This window comes from Sciurus vulgaris, assembly GCF_902686455.1.
Source record: "Sciurus vulgaris genome assembly, chromosome: 14".
Classification (NCBI taxonomy): Eukaryota; Metazoa; Chordata; class Mammalia; order Rodentia; family Sciuridae; genus Sciurus; species Sciurus vulgaris.
In genome coordinates, this window is record NC_136475.1 from 16,418,084 (window position 1) to 16,439,857 (window position 21,774).

General features: G+C 43.6%; 1 protein-coding gene across 4 annotated transcripts in view; it reads right to left on the minus strand.

Annotated features, from left to right (window-relative positions):
• IL1R1 (interleukin 1 receptor type 1) overlaps window positions 1–11,675 on the minus strand; it is a 71,615-nt gene extending 59,940 nt beyond the window's left edge. Inside the window, exons 1-2 of one of the 4 annotated variants that reach the window (XM_079110602.1) lie at window positions 11,351–11,672; window positions 7,172–7,283 (exon numbers count right to left, since the gene is read on the minus strand). Coding sequence is in view for 2 of the 4 variants with exons in the window: in XM_079110604.1 (XP_078966730.1) it covers window positions 11,351–11,373 (23 nt within the window). In the remaining 2 variants the exon portion in view is untranslated. Of the gene's footprint in view, window positions 1–7,171; window positions 7,284–11,350 lie in introns of all 4 variants that reach the window. The other 3 variants (XM_079110605.1, XM_079110604.1, XM_079110601.1) reach the window with 3 other exon arrangements.
• Between the last annotated feature and the right edge of the window lie 10,099 nt (window positions 11,676–21,774).

Consider the following 21,774-nt stretch of genomic DNA (forward strand, 5'->3'; position numbering starts at 1 on the left):
TTCTTGTTTACTTGGTAATTTACTGACTTGATGACTGAATACTTCCTGGGTCAGTGGCTCTCAACCCACGTTATATGGTGTTAGCGGCACCGTATAATCATCAGGAGAGTTTTGAAAGCCTGGGCTGTATCTGGACCCATCTCATCAGAACCTGAGGGGTGAGGCTCAGGCCTCAGTATTGAAAGGCTTCCAGGTAATTCCAGCGTGCCACCAGGATTGAACACTACCACCTATAAAATGGAGAGTGATTCTTTTCAGCAGAATCTGATCCTATTTGCAGGCAGCAATGCCAATTTTCTGTGCCTTCTTGGCAGACCAAAGCAAGTTGGGGAAGAAAGTTTGGCTCCAGGGACTGATTCATACCCACCAGATTTCCCTAAAACAACAACTCACTGTATGGACATCAGTTGCAGACTAAAGCAAGTGCCTGTTTCTGCCCCGAAGCCCCAGAATTTTTCAATGTCCTTTGAACCTGGTTTCTATATACTCTGTCATATTACCTTTCCAAATTTTTTAAAATTTTCGACTATGGGAAAAATTCAGAATTCTGATCTTGAAGTTAAATATATCTCAGAGTTTGAGGTTGATGATCTATTCAAGTATGGTGAGTGATGCTGAATGTAATTTCCTACATTATTACAATAGCAAAAATGTAACCTCCCTTTTGCTTTATGAGTCAGCTTGGGAACCACGATGCTAATATAGAGAAATACTTAAACCCTGAAAGAAATTCATTCGAAAAGGTAGTTATGGCAAGTTCACATGCAATTTTTTAAGTCAAGTAAGTTTCAATACACATTCTATCACTGCTGCTGACACTCATGTATTTTCCCTCTGGGGAAGAAATCCTGTGAATTTTTGCATATGGTTTTATAGACTATAACAGACAGATAATGCTATTTGTAAAACCAGGTTTCTCCCACCTACTTCCAGAAGAGTCTAACTATTCCAAAGAAATAACTACCAAGTTCCTATGATACTTGAATATGTACTTTAATTATCTATTTCATTTGTATTTATTTTAGGTTTCAAAGACTCTCTACCTGATCCTTTTGTAAGCTAAAAAAAAAAAAAAAAAAAAAAATCAAGCTTGCATAAAACACCTCTTCTTAAAACTAGCTTACAGCTGAGCATGGTGGCACACACCTGTAATCCCAGTGGCTTGGGAGGTTGAGACAAGAGGATCTCAAGTTTAAATCCAGCCTCAGCAATTTAGCGAGGCTCTAAGCAACTTATCAAGACACTAAGCAACTTAACAAGACCCTGTCTTAAATTAAAAAAAAAAAAAAAAAAAACAAAACAGACTGAGGATATGGCTCAATGGTTAAGTGACCCTGGGTTCACTTCCCAGTACCAAAAAATTTTTAAACTAGCTTACAGATAATATGTGCCAATTTAGATGATCTCTCAGAGGTGGTGGAAGGGATTGTGAGTCGCAGGCTTGATGTGAACAAATTCTGAAAATCAGTACCCACTCCTCCAACTCCAGACAGTCCCTGGTTTACAGTGGTTCAGTTCAGTTTATGTGGACGTGCATGGGGGGGGGGGGGGGGTGTTTATTTGTTTTTTGGTTTTTGTTTTTTTTTAACTTTACATTGGCACAAAAAGTTACCCCCATTCAGTAGAAACCATACTGTGAATGTGAATTTGGACCTTCGGATCTTTTCCTGGGCTAATGATTGATGTGCAGTGTGACATTCTCCTGGTGCCAGCCCTCCTGCACAGCCCCACAACCATGAGGGGAAGCAACCAACACCCCACAGTGCTCTGCGCTGCTAAGTGATGAAGAAGATAATCAAATGCATTTTGAGGATAGTTTCAACTCACAGTGGGTTTCTCAGGGCACAAGCCTGCTGTAAGTTGAGAAGCATCCATACCTCTTACAAACACTGTTCCATAAACCACTGTCTCCCTAACTCGGGTCATCTTACCGTTTCAACACCAGGACATGGAAAGAGGTTTGAGAGTCCAACAGACCCATGTTCAAATCCCAAGTCTTCTATTTATTTTCTGTGACCTGAAGAAACTTAGCTGCTAAGCCTCAATTTCCTTTGGGAAAAATTGATAATTATAAAACCTGGGTAGAAGATACAGGTAATGTTCATAAAGCTCCCAGTCATGGAGGGAGGAGGCTGAAGATTGCCAATTCTTGTTTGTTCTGGAACTACAAACGAGCTACATGCCTGGCCAGGGAGGCGAATGCTGTGGGGACAGCCGCCCAGGACTGGATGGCTGAAAATCACTGGCATGGCTTCCCACCAGCCTAGGACAGAGCTAGAGAGAAGGAGGGGCCAGAAAATAAAGTCACAGGCCAGAAAATGTCTAAGAATAGTTCTCCCAGAATTTCCAGTCAAGTTCTACCCTCTCACTAACTCCGGGAATAGAATTAGGGAAGCCACATCAATCTCTGGAGGCATAATTATGGTTTGGGGATATGTTGGTTTTGTGGCCCATGTTAGAATATGTTATTGGGATAAATGCCTGAGCAGCTCCAGTCACCAAAAGCAACACCGCCAGTCTCAGATGAGAAGGAACCCAGTGTCAAGAGGTTCAGCATCTTTACGAAAAAGAGAGAGGACGACTCATAACTGTGTTCACGTCCAATAATTTCCCCTTGACTACTAAAAGAAGGCAAACATCCATAAAAGACACAAGGTGCCCACACAAATGTGCCAGCCCCATGGTAATGTCATCGTTCATTGGGTCCTCAATTCTTGGAACATTAAGACATAAAATCTGCTAAAATCCCTACTGAATTTTTTCATCTTTAAAGCCAGTTGTGCTGCTTTCATACACTGATCAGACAGTCTTAGTCCATTCAGGTTGCTGTAACAAGTTGAACCGGATGGTTTAAGTAACGTGAATTTCTCACAGTGCTGGAGGCTGGAGGTACAAGATCAAGATGTCAGCAGATCCGGTGTCGGGTGAGGGCCTACTTCCTGGTTTGCAGAGAGCTGATTTCTTACTGAATCCCTACATGGCCAAAAGAAATTGAGCTAGCTCTCTGTCCCCTTCGTATGATGGGGCTGATCCCATCTGTGAGGGCTCTGCTCTTACAAACTAATTACCTCCAGAAGAACCTTCATATTGGGATGAAGGAGTCAACTTATGAATTGGGGGAGGCACACACTCAAATATCATGGCAAACCTATGAAGAAAAACCAAAAACCTAAAAATCTCTGACTCCTAAAGTATTTTTTTCAATGACTATCACAGACATAGATCAAGTTTTATAAATATGTTTCTGGACTTCTCTTTTGTAAATACAATCTGCCCTCTCTGTATCTAAAATTTCACATCTATGGAATCAACCAATTGTGGACTGAAAATGTACAAAAGAAAAAAGAACATTGTGTCTCTACTGAACACATACAGAACTTTTTTCTATTCCCAAAACAGTATGGCATAACAACTATGTATAAAGCCTTTACATTATATTAGGTATTTTAAGTAATCTAGAGTTGAAGCAAAGTATACAGAGGACTGTGCACAGGTTCTATGCAAATGCTACTCTATTTTATATAAGACTTGAACATCCTCGGATTTTGGTGACCACAGAAAGTTCTGGAAGCAATGCCCTCCAGGTAATTAGGACAACTGCATTCCTTTTGCTGCCTCTTTTACCCAGCAAGCTCACTTGACAACCCTAATCCCTGTCGAGTCTGATTGGGGCAATTCTGTCTGAGTCATTCACCTATGGAGTCACTTCTCAGAAGCAGACCCTGCTCTCCTGTCCCTTGACCAGGAGGTGAAGTTCACTGAGTTGTAAGCTGACCTTGCAGCCTATAGCTGTCTCCTGGTCCCCAATCCCCAGCACAAAGCAGCCCCTTCCACCCCACTGCCAGCAGCAGATTTACCAGGGGCCCACACGGAAAGCCAGAGTTCTCATGTGGAACCCAGAGGTGGGTGGCGGGCCTTCCGCTCACCCGTTGCCTGTATTCTTTTTGATTGCAAGCATTTAATTTCATCTCACAACTGAAATATACACTTCTCTGAGTTTTCTTTATCTTTGTACTTTCCTTTCTACCCCCTCTTCCACTCACCATCACCAGCACCTAGAGCAATGTTCAGCAGAGACTGGACCTACAGGAGTCATGTGTCGAAATGGCCTGTCCAGGTTGGGGACGTAGCTCAGTGGCAGAACACTTGCCTAGCATGTGCAAAGCCCTGGGTTCAAGCCCCCTGATTGTTTAAAAAAAAAAAAAAAAAAAAACTACTTAGTAACTTATGAAATAATGAATGGCTGAATGACTGAGTGGCAAGATCTTTGCAAATGGAGTTGTTTTGGGGAGAGGTAGAATGTACTTTTGTAAAACATCTCCATGGACATATGGAGATAAAGCTTTTGTCACTTGTCTCTCAATGAGCATGGGGTGAGGCAAGAGATGGTGTTCTGGGTGCCAGCCCTACACCCACCATGATCTCTTTAGGGCTAACGCAGCAAATCCAACATGTGCTCATGCATAGGAACCTGCGTCCCTGATCTCATCCAGGTGAGCAATTACAGTCCACCAGGCAATGTTTACAGGCTCCAGTTGTATCTTCCCAGCCCAAAACTTTCAATAAAATCCAGTCTCTTACCTTGACCTGAAATACCCATGATCCAGCCTCGGCCTCCTGCTCACCTCCCAGCTCCCTCTCTCTCCCTCCACCAGCCACAGAGCTTCATTCTGCTCCTCAGACAGGGCCTCAGGCTGCGTGTCCTCTGCCCTCTGCCTCCCGGCTCCTCCTGGAGTCTCAGACCTTATTCTTTTCCCCCAAGGAATCCTGATCACTAGAGTGAGGTGGATCTCGGCCATTAGTCACGACCTCAGCTCCCTGTCTCTTTCATGGTGCTTGCCACAGTGTGTGCCAATCTGTACAGCTGCCTGGCAGTAGCCAGACCCCCCTCACCCACCACAGCATCCCAATTGCAAATTTATGTTTGTATTCACATGGCTGGACACACAGCAAGGCTGCAAAAATATTTGTCGAATTAATAAGTGATGATCACAAAGTGTTTTAAGTCAAGCGAACAGGCGCCCAACTTCAGCCATGATATGAGAGGAAAATTTAAAAGCACACCAAGCTCACCTCTTTTCCCTTCAACTCTACCAGAATTTAATAAAAATTCACTTGATAATGTACAACACTGACGAGCACGTAGGAAAACATTGTCTCCAACATCCCCGGTGGGAGTGTTCATTGGTATAAGATGGAGAGGAATGGACAGGAGATCTTAATATATATGTCAAAATCACAAATGTACCATATGAGTATGTCACAACTAACCCTACTGTTATGTATAATCATAATGCATCAATAAAACCATTTTTAAAAATCACAAATCCCATAGCCTATGTGCAACTACACTTTCAGGAATTTAGTCCACAGATACACATTCTTGCCCTTCTGCAAAATGACATGGGCAGGCTGTGACACATGTGTTACTCATGGCAACAGTGGCTACATTAGCAAGACTGCAAGCAACTTACACAACCAACAAGAGGTTAAAAATACAGTTCTTCAGACACAGAAATGGAACAAGGTGCAGAGCAGTACACACCACTAGTGAGAAAGAGGAAGGGAAATACAAGAAACTCTTAGTAAGAGTCATCCTCCAGTGAAGAAGAGGGAGAGAGGAGGCGTCACTAAATAGGTTTTTCAAATGTTTTATCTATTCAAAAGGAAGTAAAACCATGTGTCATCTACTCCTGGGCTTGGTGGCACATGCCTGTAATCCCAGCAGCTTGGGAGGCTGAGGTAGGAGGATCGTGAGTTCAAAGCCAGCCTCAGCAAAAGTGAGGCACTAAGCAACTCATTGAGACCCTGTCTCTAAGTAAAACACAAAATAGGACTTGGGATGTGGCTCAGTGGTCAAGTGCCCCTGAATTCAATCCCTGGTACTCCCCTCCCCCAAAATTAAGAATTCCAAAATCTTATGGAAATTTCTAACCAAAAGATAAGTAAAGGAGCTGGGGATATAGCTCAGTCGGTAGAGTGCTTGCCTTGCAAGCGCAAGGCCCTGGGTTCGATCCCCAGCACCCCCCCCAAAAAAAAGATAAGTAAAATTCCACTTTTAATTATGTTCATATCTCCATTTTATAACTGAAACAACTAACAAAGAGAAGGTAGGTAAGTTACCCAGGAGAAAATGGAGTCAGCCTCCTCTCCAAAGCCAGTATTCACCACATTCACCCCACCCTCCTCTGAGACGGACTCCGCACTTCCTTGGTGAAAACTGGAGGCTCAGTGGATAGGAGGTATAAGTAAAGTTTTTCCACGTATTTTAAACATCATCGTATCTGGGTTGACAAGGTAAATTGGATGGTCTGCCAGGGAGGGTTGGGTCTGAACATTTTGCACTGACCCATGTAGATTCAGGGAAATGGAAACTGAGCCCTCCCTAACCTCTAAGTGAGCCAGGCGACTTGGCTGAGTCTCCAGGCTCAGACCTCCAAATGCAGCAGAACTGGACGCTTAGCACCTTTGGATGGAAGAACCAAGGGCATCAGCACAGCACTCAATTATCCAGGACAATGTGGCACCGATTCTTAGAGGCTAAATGAAAGTTGGTGTGGATTGATGGATTTTCATCACTAGATGTCATCTGGGGTCACTTAACTTCTCAGCCTCTGGGCATGCCTGGCCCCAGAACTGGAATATGGCTGAACTTCTCGGGGTCTCAGCATGGCTGTCCCTAGATGATGATATCAGTTGAATATCCTTTATCTGAAATGCTTGGGACCAGAACTGTTTCAGATTTTGATATTTTTTTCCTTTAGATTTTGGAACATTTGCACATACATGAGATATCTTTGGGATGAGATCCAAGTCTAAATACAAAATTCATTTATGTTTCACCTATGCCTTACACGTGTCATCTGATATAATATTTTTTAATAATTTTGTGCATGAAACAAAATTTCTCAGTGTAAAACTTTCTACTTGTGGCATTGTGTGGGTGCTCAAAAAGCTTCAAATTTTGGATTTTCAGATTAATGATGCTCAACTTGCACCAACCTTGCAAGATGGTAAGAATTACGTGAGATAGTATATGTCAAAAACCAGGAACAGTTAATGCCCTTAAGGGAGACTCAGTGGTGGTAACGATAGACCCAAGTAAGCAGCACGGACATCAGCAGCAGCCCCCAACCACACGCCATTGTCTCTAAATTTCAGTCAGACCTACCTTCAGTGTCCCCTGAGCTCCACAGTGAGACTCTGCACTTGGAATCCCAGTTCTGTCCTCCCTACTCATGTGACTTCAGGCAAATCACTTCTCTGTGCCTCTGTTTTCTAATCTGCAGAATAGGATAATAAAGATTACTTATATGTTAATGTGAGGTACTTCAGAGTCAGGTCTCACATATAGTAATACTCTATTAAGTATTAGCTATTATTATTATTCAGAACTGAGTCTGAACTATTCTTAAATGTCAGTTTGACCCCGATTTTTACAGTCAGAGTAAACGTCTGTGTTCCTCTTCCCTTAAAGGTTTTCACATTCTCACCACCTCCAGGAGACTTGTCCTTATAAAAAGACTGTGTTCTCCATTTTGCCAGAATTACCATGTCTTGCCTTCATTTGCTTAATAAAACTCATTCAGAGTTTTTAGGAGTTTACCCCTTAGAAACTGAAATCCATCTAAACTAAACAATCCATTTGCTCCAAAAAATAAAAATAAAAAAGCCCTTCATTTGGATTGAGTCTTAAAATCATCTGTGATTCTGTTTGGGAATGTTCCTTTCTCTGCAGAATTGGGGAAACATATTTGTATTTCCCTTACATTGACTCATTCACAAAGCAATTACTAAGGATGTCAGGCCCCACACCAGCCCCTGGAGAGGGAGACACACATGAAACCTGTCCCTGTCCTTCAGACTGTCAGACCAGGGACCAGCACAAGGCACAGGGATGACAACACAGTGTGAAGAGTGTGGCACATGGTCCCAGACTCAAGTGGAATAAGTAACTAGCAAATCCAAAACCATTTTTAATCTAAAATATTCCATGTGCTCTGGAACACACCAAATGCTGCTGATGAATCTAAGAACCAAGAAGTATGTTGTCACTCACAGGTGTGCATAAACACACAACACAAGCACACTCACAAACACATACACTCACAAACACACACATACTCACATGTATCCAAACACATAAACACCCACACACAAACATGCACACTTTCCAAGTTCAGAACTGGAAGACATCACCAAAGTTTCAGCATGCTGCCCTTCAGAAACTATACATTATAGAAGGGGAGATTATAAATAAACTATACCGGGGCTGGGGATACAGCTCAGATGGTAGAGTGCTTGCCTCGCAAGCACAAGGCCCTGGGTTCAATCCCCAGCACCACACACACGTACACAAAAAATACACTATAAATAAACTATACGAGTTGAGCATTTGTAATCTAAACAACCAAAGACCAAAATGCTCCAAAATCTGACATTTTTTGAGTGCCAACATGCTGAAAAAAGTTTGAAATCTTGGAGCATCTTGGATTTGGGATTTTCAGATTAGGGATAGTCAACCAGTAAAATCTGCACGATTATTCAAAATCTGAAAAACTCTGAAATCTGAAACATTTTGGATCCCAAGCATTTTGGATAGGGATACTCAGTGTGTAGTAATAACAACAACAACAATAATAAAACAATTTTGCAATTGCATTTTTTTTCTATTAAGAAAAAAAGGATCCTCTATCTTGTTTTGGGGCATGGATAAAACAGGCCTTCTCTCTATTTTTTTTTCTTTCCTTTTCTTTTTTCTTTTTCCCCTTCCTTCCTTCCTTCCTTCCTTCCTTCCTTCCTTCCTTCCTTCCTTCCTTCCTTCCTTCCTTCCTTCCTTCCTTCTCTCTCTCTCTTTCTTTCTCTTTCTCTCTCTCTTTCTCTCTTTCTCTCTTTCGACAGGGTGTCACTATGCTGCCCAGGCTGATCTCGTGCTCCCAGGCTCAAGCTGTCCCCTTGCCTCAGCCTCCTGAGTAGTTGGGACTCTAGATAGGTAGCACTGCATCAAACTTCTAGAAACATTACAACCAAAAACAGGGCAAAAATCATAAAAGTGAGGTTTAGCCCAGGTGGTTCATCAGAACAAAGTCAGAGCAAAAGCCTCTGTCTCTGTCACGCTCAGCACACTTTCTGAGAGACCTCAAATGAGGCCACAGACCTCAGAAATTAGGTTGACACGAGTTACGATAAAAGGCGATCGCTTTAGCAATGAGTAACCAAAAACGTAAGAAGCCCAACACCAGGGGACAAAATAAGAAGCCAGAAGATTTTACTAAGGGTTTCCTTAAAGTAAACCAGGACTATAAAATAGCCTTTGCCAGTTATCTCCGTGAGTACAAGTTTTTTGTTTTGTTTTGTTTTTTTAATGGTAAAACCCAATGCTGATAAACATGTTAGAAAATGGTGTTCCCGCAGTGCTGATGGGCATATAAATTAGTAGCACATGCCCAGGATTAGTCTAGCAGCAGAGTTCAAGGGCTTTAAAAATTCTCCTGTCCTTTCACCCTGCAATTTCACCTCTAGAAATTTATCCCAAGGGAATATTCGTGAAGAGACTCAAAGCTGTAGCGGCAAGGATGTTAGTTTTCAAACTGTTAATAATGGAAAAGTAAATAATCAAATATGGGTCAATATCTATGCAATCTAATTTAAAAGCATTGGTGAAAAGAAATTCATTGCCACAGCAAGGTGCTCACAATATATTAATGAGAGGTAAATGCATGGAATAAACAGCATTCACAGGACAAAATGTAAATATATTCAGAGAAAAAGATACCCACCAAAATGTTAGTATAGTTGAGTATCTCTCATCCAATGCTTGAGACCAGAAGTGTTTCAGATTTTAGAGTTTTGTAGATTTTGGAATTTTGAAATAGATTTTACTAATTAAGCATCCCTGATCCCACAACCTGAAGAGCTCTGAAATCCAGCTGGGGGTATTTTGGACTTCAGATGTTCTGACGAGGGATGCTCAGTCTGTAGAATTTCTCTCATAGTGATGTGTTCCTATTCTTATCTTTTTAGATTACTTAAACATATTCTTTTTTAAATTTTATTTTTGACCATGAGCATGTGTTATTGGTGTTGATTTTTGAAGCACATATTTAAAAAGTGGGTCTCCACTGCGCCTTCACCCTGGCTGTCAAGTTTCTCTCCCAAGTAAACTAACTGGACTTGTGCAAATAGGGCTCATGGGTTCAAAGATCAGTTGCATGTAGCACTGGGAAGGTCAGGTTCATCTCAGGAAGCATTCCCCTGTCTTTCTGGGCAATCGCATCTTCCTTTTTCCAACAGATGGACACATTTAGAGTGAACAGAAATCCTTGGCACCGGACACACCCGCCGTTATTCTCCAGCTGTTTCTTGGTGACTTGCCACACCTGGCCACCACTGGCTGCTCCTTTGGGAGCATCCTTCCCCACCAGCCTGCAATTCACACTCACAAACAGTGGGGAAACCAGCATTTTGCATAAGAGCAGTAGAGAGTTATAAACTGAATCGAATTGAGTGATAAACCTCATTTTGTTCCCTTAGTTCCTTCCCTGAATCTTTCCTGATCTGTCCCATTTTCTTATTCTTTCCCACAACAACACTGTTGGGAATCATGGAGGTGAAGGTGTCCAACAAGAAATGCAGAGTTTATAATCTCCTCTGAGAGGGCACAGTCTTTATATCTACGCGTAACCTTCACAAAGCTTCGTACAATGAGTCCATCCTGAGCTTTTCATGTTACATTTTAAGCCTTTATCAAAGGAATCAAGTATAAGTCTTGCCAACACAATGCATTGTAACTTCTATTATTATTATTATTATTATTATTATTATTATTATTATTATATACTGGGGATTGAATCCAGGGGCACTTTTACCACGGCCCTTCTTATTTGATTTTGAGACAGTCTCACTAAATTGCTGAGGCTGGCCTTGAACGTGTGATCCTTCTGCTTCAGCCTCCTGAGTCACTGGGATCACAATGCATTATAACTAAGTCTGTTAAGCCTTTAGCAAAATTTTAAGTGAGATTTTGCCCCTCTAAAACTGTAGATGCTTAGTAGAAAGTGATATATGTCTTAATTCTAACATTCACACCAGCACTATAAGAGGATCTTATTTATAATGCACTTCATTTATAACCCTCTATACTTCCAAAAGTCATATAACTTTATGATTTATAAGTAGTATGCAGCATTAAGTTATACTTCCCATGTATTTTTGGTCAGTTTCCCATAAAATAAAGCAGAGGTGATCACAAGTGATCTCTTAATGTGGCCATACACACACCTGAAGGTTAAATGTGCATACAGAGCCACATCCAAAAAATTAAAGTGGGGTGTGCAATTAATCATCTTACCGTTTCTGTTCATGGTTGGGCATTTGGAAATGGCTAGCCTGGCAGGAAGCGGCGGCTCTCAGGATAATCCAGCAGGTTTCTTCCCACAAATGAAGCCTGCTGGGCTGATGCTGGTTATTAAAAACAAAAGCACATTTCAAAGTCAGTCCTGGGCAGTTTTGCTAATCTTTTTCTCCCCCTTTCCCAAAGAGCTCTGGGTCAGGGTCTGTGTCACATGAGAAGGACACCTCATATCTTGTCAGGCGACTCAGAGAAAGTGGGCTCTTGGTGACGCCTCTGTGAAAGACGCTTAGGGCTTTAATCCTTCGGCAGTGACACATCTGGGGAACTATGAACAGGAAACGCAGAGCTGGGCAGCCAGCCAGAATCATTCGGCAAACGTGCCAGGCCCTTGCGAAACACCAATACCCTCACGGCACGTTAACCTCCAGCGTTTCACAAGGCTGTCTCTCTCCTTGCGCGACCTTGCCTTAAGCCTGCACCAGGCTGGGTGACAGTGGCCTCGTCGTGGAGGTCCTGACCAGTCGGGGCCAGGCCTGGGGTCTTGTCTCCCTCCCGGTTCTGCCCGCCTCTCAGCCTCATAGAGCAATTGCACTGAGGAACCCCCCACCACCACCACGCCGAACTCGGTTCTACTCCTGTCCAGGCCTTTGGCCTCTGCTTGATGGTGCCCACCACCTCTGTCATGTGCCCTGAGAAGGAACACTGGGAGTCTCTTCTTGGCCTCCTGGAGTTGGGACAGTCCTCCAGCAATGGGCTGATGCTCCAGAGCAGCAGGTAGAGCAGGGAGAATGTTGGGAGAGGGGAGCCACAGCCAGATTGATCCACCATGGGACACCCCCTATCGCCCCTCGTGTGCCCTACGTTTCTCAGAGTAATGCAGAGCCCACTCTGCTTGGTGCTGTCCAAAACCTGCAGACCAGGAGGAAGTCGGTCAAAGCTCCTACTCTGTCACTCAAGGCCCCCACCTCCCTGGCCTCAAATGCGTGTCCACTGCTGCTTCTATTGTCCTTTCCCAGAAGACTTTGCACTGATCCGAATGACTCTAGAAGACCTCATTTACACCTTCACTCCTACTGGGACCTCTGCAGCTCCTACTCTGCCATTTCCTTCCTTATCCTATGGAATATGAACCTACCCAGCACATGTCCCACCACCTCTTTGCCCTTCTTCCTATTTTCTGAACTCTCAAGCATACCTCCGCTGCTCCCTGGGGTGATTCTTCCTGCTCAGAACCTGTGCCTTCTCTCCATGCTGATAACAGAGAAAGCAAGCACGGGTACTGATCCATGCCAGGCCTTCTTCTAGGAAATTTAAATTCTTTGGTCCCATTCTACGGATGAGGAAACCGGTAAGTACCTTTCTCTAGATCTCTTAGCCAGGCAGAGATGGAGCCAGGGTGGAGCCCGTCCGGTGTTGCTCTTCACGCCTTACCTGAGATTCAGCACGATTTATTTGGGAACAGGGCTTATCTACTCAGGACCTGTGTAATTTCCTAGCAGCTGCTGTCTCACATTTCTTGGTACCCTTCCCAGAGGAAAGCCCATTCTAGGCAGCAACCAAGCAGCTGTGATTAATTGGTAGATTAATGACTTCTTATTGGGAACACAAATGTTCCAATTAAGCCTTGGACAGGGATGATAACAACATTAAGTACAATGGTCTTGAAGTTCAAGGCAATGTTCCCAGAGAGGTTCTGCTGACTGTTCTAACCTACCTATAATGTGAATGTTCAAGTCTAAGCTCTCTGGTGAATCAACAGATGGTTGAAAATAGTCTGTTGACAGACATCTGAGACATTTCTCAAAGGTCGGGTGGAACTTTCCACCTGCCTCCAATGTGGAGCCTTAGGAGAGAAAGACTCCACCCCCACTCCTGGGGCAGCCCCTCTGGTCTGAGCCGACCTGCGTAAACCTCCCTTCTGTGCAGAGAGACCAAGAGACAGGCACGCCCAGGGCAAAGCTCCTCAGTGCCGGGAGCACTCCTGACCGTGTCCGTGGGTTCAGGGCTGCTGCTGACAGCCGTGGGGAGCTGACCCCAGAAGAAGACTGCTGTTGACACCCCTCTAAAGACGAGGAGGGACACGGCTTGAGGAATAAGCCCCCACACAGGGAGGGCTTCTAGAGAATGGCAGAGAAAGTGCTAGAAACAAATCCAACCCATATTACCTCTGGACTATTCAGGGATGGGAGCCAATGTAGCCTCCTTAGTTTTGTTTTGGGGTGTGTGTGTGTGTGCATGCGCACGTGTGTGTAAGTCAGGTCATTTGAGTCAGTTTTTCAATTATCTGCAACCAAAGTGTCCTGGCACCCTCAGCAGTGAGCGATGAGCAGCTGAGGAAGCCGGGGAGGGACGCTGTGCAGGGAGGAGTCTGACCTACTTCTCACACGGCTTGCCGTCCTCTTGCCCCTGGCGCCCCTGTTCATCCTGTTCCTTGCCCGCTCCTCCCAGGCCTCCTCTGCTTCCCCTGCCTTTCCCCGCCTCCCTTCCCCCAGCACCTTCTTCCTCTTCCACTCCCTTCCCCTCTTTTGATTCCCCCTTCTTGCCTCCCTTCCCTCTTCCTCTCCCTGCTCCTCCCGCTCCGCCTTCTTCTCCCTCCTTCCCTCTCCAATCCCTCCTCCTGTTTCTCCTCCTGCTTTTTCCTCCCCTTTTGATATTTCCTCCCATAAAGAGAGAACGCCAGCAGAGAGGCCCAGAGACCAGCACGGAGAAACTGCCCCAGTGGTGGTTTGCAGATTTCTGACCATGCCTGCCAGGGTGTCCCCAGCCCCTCCCTGGAACTCTCAGAAACAAGCATCTTCCCAGACTCTGGCCAGTACAGATGGTGCTAGAGGCCCAATTCATTCCCAAAATGCCTCTGGCTTCCCAAGGGTTGCAAGGCCTCAAAGAGCCAGAGAAGCCAGGAAGCCCAGCCCTTGGTTCCAACAAGCTTGCTGTCTAGCAGACAGTGGACTGGACACAACCCATCTCAGGGACCGGCCTCCTCAAGTAGGTCTTTGTCACCCCAATTTTTCTGAAGCCTATTATCTTTACTGAACAGCGGAGAGGGGAGATAGCGTATCAAGGATTTTTCTGGTCCTCTTTTCTCCTCCATACGATTTTTTTCTCTCGCTCCTTCCCACTTCTCAACAAAGAGAAAAATGTCAGGAATCTGCCCACTTTCATTAACCTGTTTGGCACACACGTATGCACACGTGAACACACGCATCCGGCCTGAGTTTTCTCAGCGCTCTCTCCCCCACAGAGTTCAGGGGACACAAAGAGTCAGAGTTGGCAACAAAATCCAGTACCAGAAGTTACTGGAAAATCTCCAAAAACTCTGGGGTCCTTTGTGAGTGCTGGAGGATAGAATTCACCAAGCCACACCCAGAGCTTTCAATTAATATTAAGCTATCAGAAGACATCATTAGAACACAATTTTATTGGTAAACGTGGCCTTTACAAAAGTCTGGAATGTGTGTACTCAAAGGTCAGAGGGAGCTCATGAGTTTTCCTGGAAAAGTTTTCACATTCAGAATTGATTTGCATTTAAGAAAATGTTTATGTAATTAAAACCCATGTGTTTCCTATATAGCACAATCGGTGTGAAAGGAGACTGAAGAAGCATAGACAATCCAGCTGTGTGTGTGTGTGTGCCTGTGTGAGCGTGTGTGGACGTGTGTGCACACGTGTGCATGTGAGTGAAAACGTGCATGCCTAGAATCTAGTCTCGGCTTTCCCTTCAAGTGCTAAGCCTGTTTTACTAGGTCCGGCAATTCTGTAATTAAATTAGATGATCTCTAAAATGCCTTCCAGTGATGCATTCTGCAGTTTAACCCTTGTCCCCATACACAGAACAGGCCCAACGGCTGCCTTGTAACCTTGGCGGTTGGCCTGGAGAATTGGCCTTGATTGCCTGCCTGCTGATTTCACTCCTGTTCCAATGACACACAGGCCATTCAGACCATTCCCGTGACTCCCGGTCCACCAAAGCATACCGTGTCCCTCAGTTTCTGACCAGCCCTCTGAGGAGGATGCTCCCTCATCCTCCCTCTTTCAGACAGACGGCTTCCATGTCCATTACTGGTTCTAAGGGGGTTTCAGTCACAGAGAGTCTAGTCTTCTGGTGCTCCCTGAAGACACAACAGGCAAGGAAAAGCATGAATTCACTAAATGAGCCAAGACTGGTGAAGCTTCTTCCATCTTCATGGTAGATGAAAGGAAGCTTCATGGAAGCTCCTTCTAATCTCCATGAGGAGATTAGGCAGAGTGCTGGCAGCTTGGTGAATCAGGACTTCCTGAAAGCACTTGCAAATTCCTGTCTTGTGAGGAAAATGGACCACGTGCTTAGCAGAGTTAGATACATTTATAATCTCCCATATTCTGTGATAAATGGTCAGTCAGGAGAGCGGGTGCTAGGGGAAGCTGTCTGGCACTGATCCCATCCAGCTTCCTATGTGTGTAGCTGACCTCGCCTCCCAGGAAAGAGTGTGTGGACATGGTCATGGTCACCCTTTGGATGTAGAGTCCAGAGCAGAGGGATGCAGGAGAGGAGAGAGCAGGGAAGAAGGAATACATTTAAAAATTTTTCAAGGTTCTATAGTTTTGACATGCTTTGTCCCCCAGGGTTTCATGCATTGGAAACTTAGTCCCCAGGCTGGCACTGTTAAGAGGGGATAGGGTCTTTAATTAAGAGATGGAGCTGAGTGCAAGATGATTGGCCCAATAGAGGTATCACTCTCAGAAGTGATTGAGTAGATATCATGGGACCTCAGGCAGACTGCACCCTCCCTAGTCTCTGGCTTCCCCTCTTACCACATAATCTCTCCCTTTTGCACATGCTCCCTCTGTGGTCATTTTATGATGCAGCCATTAGTTCATAATCTTGTGAACTAATACACAAGATTAGAAAGAAGAATTGGAATCTAAAGCCAAAAAAATAAAATAAAATAAAATACCAAGTGAGCATTGGTAAAATGATACAGATGGTGTGCAGTTCCTGGAGGACACGATATAGTAAAAAATATCTCAAGCCCAAGCCAGAGATGGGGGAGGAAGCTGGAGGTGCAGACCAGGTTCCTACAGCATAAGGGCAGAGCTACCAAGTTCACCACTTCCTGGAGTACCTGGACTAAAATGGATTTTGAATTCACTGAGTAAGAAAATCAGAACCCCAAAAGGTCCCATGAGGATGGAACCAGGAACCAAACGTAACAAATGGAATTTTACATAAATCCAAAATCCCATTCTTACTTTCTATACCTAATTTGATAAATACAGGATAAGGCATACAGAAAAGCAAAAATACAGATAGAAAAAGAAACAAAAGCTGGGATCTTGATTAACTAAACCACTGTGGATTGTGTGTGGTAGGAGAGGGTGTACTTAGCTGCCCTTGTGAAAATGTGACTTGTAATACAAGAAAGCAGTCACTCTCGGGTCCAGAGTGCTACTTTCTAAGAATTTCCCCATCATCACACTTATCGCCGTAGCAAGGGCTCCTTGTTGCCAGAGAAGACCAGCAGGCTCTCCCACCTGTCAGTAGACTGTGGGGATTACTACCTGGAAACCTGAGAGCCATCAAGTCATGCTGGGGGCCAAGTTGCTCTACCTCAGAGATGCAAATGGAAAAATTGGGTAGAAAGTTCAAGAAACCAGCATAAGCAAGACCCTTTTAACAACAGTGTCGAGTAATGAGATGGGCCAAACCCAAAGATATGTTCCCCATCTTTGAAGTATTCCAACAATGGCCAGTTGGATGGGTAGGACCATCTGATGAAATTGCTTCTATTATGTCCTCTAGCCTCTCTGATTTTGGAGATTCAGTTCTGGGGTTCTTTGATTCTGTTTTACTCTGATAATGAATCAATGTGGTAGCCAGGCAGAGGATTTTCTCATCATTCACATTTTGATGTAAGAAACTAAAGTTAGTGAGGTTAAACCCTCGACCAAAATTTGGATCTACAGACTTCAATTTCTTTTCCTCTCTTAATCTTTCATGGTCCATTTCAGTAAACTTTGGATGCTACGTTAGTCAACTTTTTGTCTCTGTGACAATATACCTGATGAAAATAAATTAGACAAGGTAAGGTTTATTTTGAGCTGACAGTTTCAGGGGTGTGGTCCATGGCGGGGAAGCAAAGAAAGACAAAAACGGAAGGGTCATAGGTGAAAGGAAACCTTCCAGGACATGTCCTCAGCGACCCAGCCATGTGCCACCAGTCTACAGTTACCACCCAGTCCTGTCCAACTAGGATGACCGATTAGGTGACAGCTCTCACAATGCAATCGTCTTCCCTCTGAGCATTCCTGCATTCACACAGGAACTCTGGAGGGACATGTCACATCTGAAACCACAGCAGATGCCATTCTCAGTTCCGTCAGTGAACGAGGAAGTTATTGTTTTTAATGAGATCAGATGATATACGACTTGTATTACTTATGTTTCAAGCTCAAACATGAGTCACAGCCCAATAAATGTGTTGGATTTACTGTTAGATGAAATGGCATTGTCTATAACTGCTTTCTGACCCAAGTTAACTGGAGCCAATACATTTGTAGGAAGATTCCTCAGTTCTGATTAATACGGATTTTAAAAATACCTTCGTTATTAAAAAAAAAAAAAAAAACATAATCACGACACAGAAGATATGGAAAATAAAAGCAATGAAGAGGAAATTTCAAAAGCATTCACGATCTCTCCACCTCATCTCCATCGGTGTTAGCATTCGGGAATATTTCCGCCTATTCTTTACACACAAGTCTTTGTAATCTTTTTTTGGCTTCACGTGTCATAAGTAGTTCTTTCGTCATTTTCAGTGCATGCATTTTGCAGTTAAATGGGGATTCGATAAAATGCAACTTACTCGAAAACTCCTGACTGCTGACTGTCACCAGAGACTCAACTGCAAGAACCAGGCAGGAGGTGATTGTCCAATGTCACGCTCAAGTTCCCTGAATATTGCTGCAGCCGCTGTGAGCTCCCATTCCAGCATGTTCCCCTTCTTTGCGGTCTTAACTCTCGCACTCCCGTAATCCCAGCTACAGAGACAGGCTGAGGCAGGAGGATTGTAAGCTGGAAGGCAGCCCGGGCAACATACGGAGACTTGTCTCAAAATAAAAATATAAAGGACCGGGATGTGGTTCAGTGGGAGAGCATCTTGGGCTCAATCTCCAGTACAAAAACATAAATAAAAAATAAAGGTTTGGGGGGTGGGAGATTTCTATCCACGTGTTAAATTTCAAAAGTCTAGAAGGAGAGACACCTCCAGGTTTCTCACAGTGGTTGAATGGGAAGGAACACAGGGTTGCTTTCTTTTTTCTTTTTTTTTTTTTTTTCTGCGTTCTGTGGCTATTTTGCTCAAAGTAGGCATTACTTCTAATAAAATTCTTTTAAAAGTCTATGGAATATGAAATTCAAGGCTCAGTCATTACAAATTGAACAATGATGTGCTCCTGGCCCTTATGTACCTGGTATGTATAAGGCTACAAATACCATGGCACTCAATCCAAAGAAATCAATAGAAATGCTGTAACTTTACTTTCTTAATTTTAAGAGCCATTATTAATATCATCAGTTACCTGGGGAGGTAGGAAGTGCAAAAAAAAAAAAAAGGATTTTCCATGTGTAATATACCTTTATTCTCATAAATGAAGATTTTGTGACCAGAAACAAAATCCCCTTATGTCATGTGCATGTATGAATGAGTAATAACAAATCCTGCCATTATGCCCAACTATAATACACCATTCAATTATGAAAAAATGTTCATTTGCAACCTTCTGCAAACGTGGCTTCAGTTATAGAGATCACAAAGATAAAAAAGCTCTTTTAGAATCTGCTTTTAAACAAAAAGTTCCTAGTGGTTAGCAAAGGGCTTTATGAGATTGTATGTTTATCCCATTACTTACTCAATTCCAAACCCTGTTCTCTGGTAACAAATAGTTCTCCTTAAAAAATCACTCAGTGTCATTTTCTCCATCCCGTTTTGTAAGGGGATGCTATTTCCTTCAGAAAATCTGACTTTCAAATGATTTTTCTGGATTCTCCTCAGGCTGCCTCTCTGAGAAATTCCAAGACTCCTTTTGTGTAAAGAGGTGATTCCTAACAAGATGTTCTCATGATAATCTATCCTATACATCACCAAGAAAGAAAGAACTTTAACCTGAAATGAGAAATGGGTCAGAACTTTAACCTGAAATCAGAAATTGGGAACAGTGGCACATGTGGTAATCCCAGCAGCTTGGGAGGCCGGAGGATCTCAAGTTCAAAGGCAGCCTCAGCAACTTAGCAAGGCCCTAAGCAACTCAGAGAGACCCTGTTTCTAAATAAAATACTAAAAAGGGCTGGAAATATGGCTCCAATATGAGAAAAAGTAAAAGAAAAAAAGAAAGAAAAGAAATTAGGTCAGTAGGCCTTCGAAGGCCTCCTTTTCCGGCCTCACTACCCTCTTCTATAAAGCAAGGCAAGAAACAAAATGATACATGCAAGTTTCTGAGCTGAAAAGCAGCTGCAGATCAGATGTTATGGTTCACTGACTTCTCAGATCTCTGATTAGGCCTTGAAATTCAAACTACCACTTAGCAGCTGAGTGGCCCTGAGCAAGTTTCTTACCCTCTCTGGGCCTTAGATTTTCATCTAAGAAAATGGCAACAAATATTTGTGTTTATTTCACTGGGTTATGGAAAATTTCAGGAGAGATAATACATGTAGAACACTTAGAACTGCACCTGACATGTGTGATGAACATTTGTTGGTATCCATAACTTCCTCTGTTCTACTTAAAAAGCAAAACACCAGGTAAATAAATAAAAGCATTCTGCAGCCTCTTTAAAACCAAATGTTCCTGTGGGAGTGTTTGGCTCAGTGTACAATCTCCCTCTCCCCTGGTCTCCTTTGCCCTCTCTGGATTACTCCTCTTGTTCTGGGAACCTGCTTCCTCTCCTGCTTCCAGTTACCCAGACTCCTTTGAGAATCAACACGGCTGCCCACCCTGCTCTTCCCCTTCGTCACTGACCGGCCTCTTGCTTCAACCACCGTCCGCTGGGGGATGGGAATTAGACCAGGGTGAGGACAGCCGCCCCCTGGGTGCTTCTCCTGACGCTCACAGATTGCGAATTTGGGTCAAATGCCACACTAGGCCCTGGAACACAGCCTCCAAAACCTAGCGGCGGAGGCCCACTGAATGTCAGCCCAGGGTCCCGTCCCGGGGCTGTGAGAGGTGTGCACGATGGTGACGGGGTGGGGGATCCCCACGAAACCAGCTGCCCACCCTCCCCACCACGGACTCCACACCCGGGCCTCCCTTGTGACCAGGCGCAACTGACGGTCCCGCGGCCTCTTGGCCTCCGTCCTGGTCCACACACTCGCTGTAACTCCTTGCATTTATTTCTTCATAGCTGATTTTTTAGCGGATGAGTATTTACCCAATAAGCCTGACCTTAAAATCTTTCTTCTAGAACAGTGAGAAGAAAAAGACACCTTGTTTCCACCGTTAGTATTTCATAGGATAGGCCATTTAAATTATCTAGGAATACATAAGCAAATATTGGGTGTGTTTAATGGTTTATATGAAAAGTCAGTGACCCGGGGTTTCCATCGGATGGACTCGGGCACCCTCCTGCCAATAGGCCTACGACAAAGCTTTCAGCCACACAGGATGAAGAAGCAGATTAAGCTGGGGCAGTGGTGCACAGCTCGGGAGGCTGAGGCAGGAGGATCCCAAATTGGAGGTCAGCCTCAGCAATTTAGCGATGTCTTAAACAACTTAGCGAGACCCTGTCTCAAAATAAAAACTAAAAAGGGTTGGGGATGTGGCTCAGTGGTTAAGCACCCCTGGGTTCAGTTCCTGGTACCAAAAAAAAAAAGTAGATTAAAAGCAAATCACATATGAAAGGAGACTTTGGGAAGGATTAAAACCTTCAAGAAATTATGAACTTAGAAAAAAATACCCAGCAGCAAATAGCAGAGAAAATTGATGATTGGTATCTGATACAGGCCTTATTTTGTCCCTATGTGCTGGTTGATAAAGAAATCCACCTTGTACTCATATGATCACAGGAATGGTCTGAATCTATATCATAAACAACCATAGAAATGAAAATTTGTACCCCATTTGTGTACAATGAATCAAAATGTGGTCTGTAAAACTAAAAAAAAAAAAAAAAAATAAGAAAAGAGAAAAAAAAATCATACCTCAATAAAGCAGTTTTAAAAATACAAAAAAAAAAAAAAAAAAAAGAAAGAAAGAAAAGAAATCCGCCTTGACAGGGGCTCAGACCTGATTTTACATATATGTACCATCTGAAAAGCCACAAACCCAGTCAAAGAGCCCTAAGGTGTTGGTAGAGGAGGCTGTAAATATTGCTCAGGGCAGTGTATTCTCAGACTGACACCCAAACGATTTTCATTAATATGTTTCCAATAAACATGACTTTACAGTCAA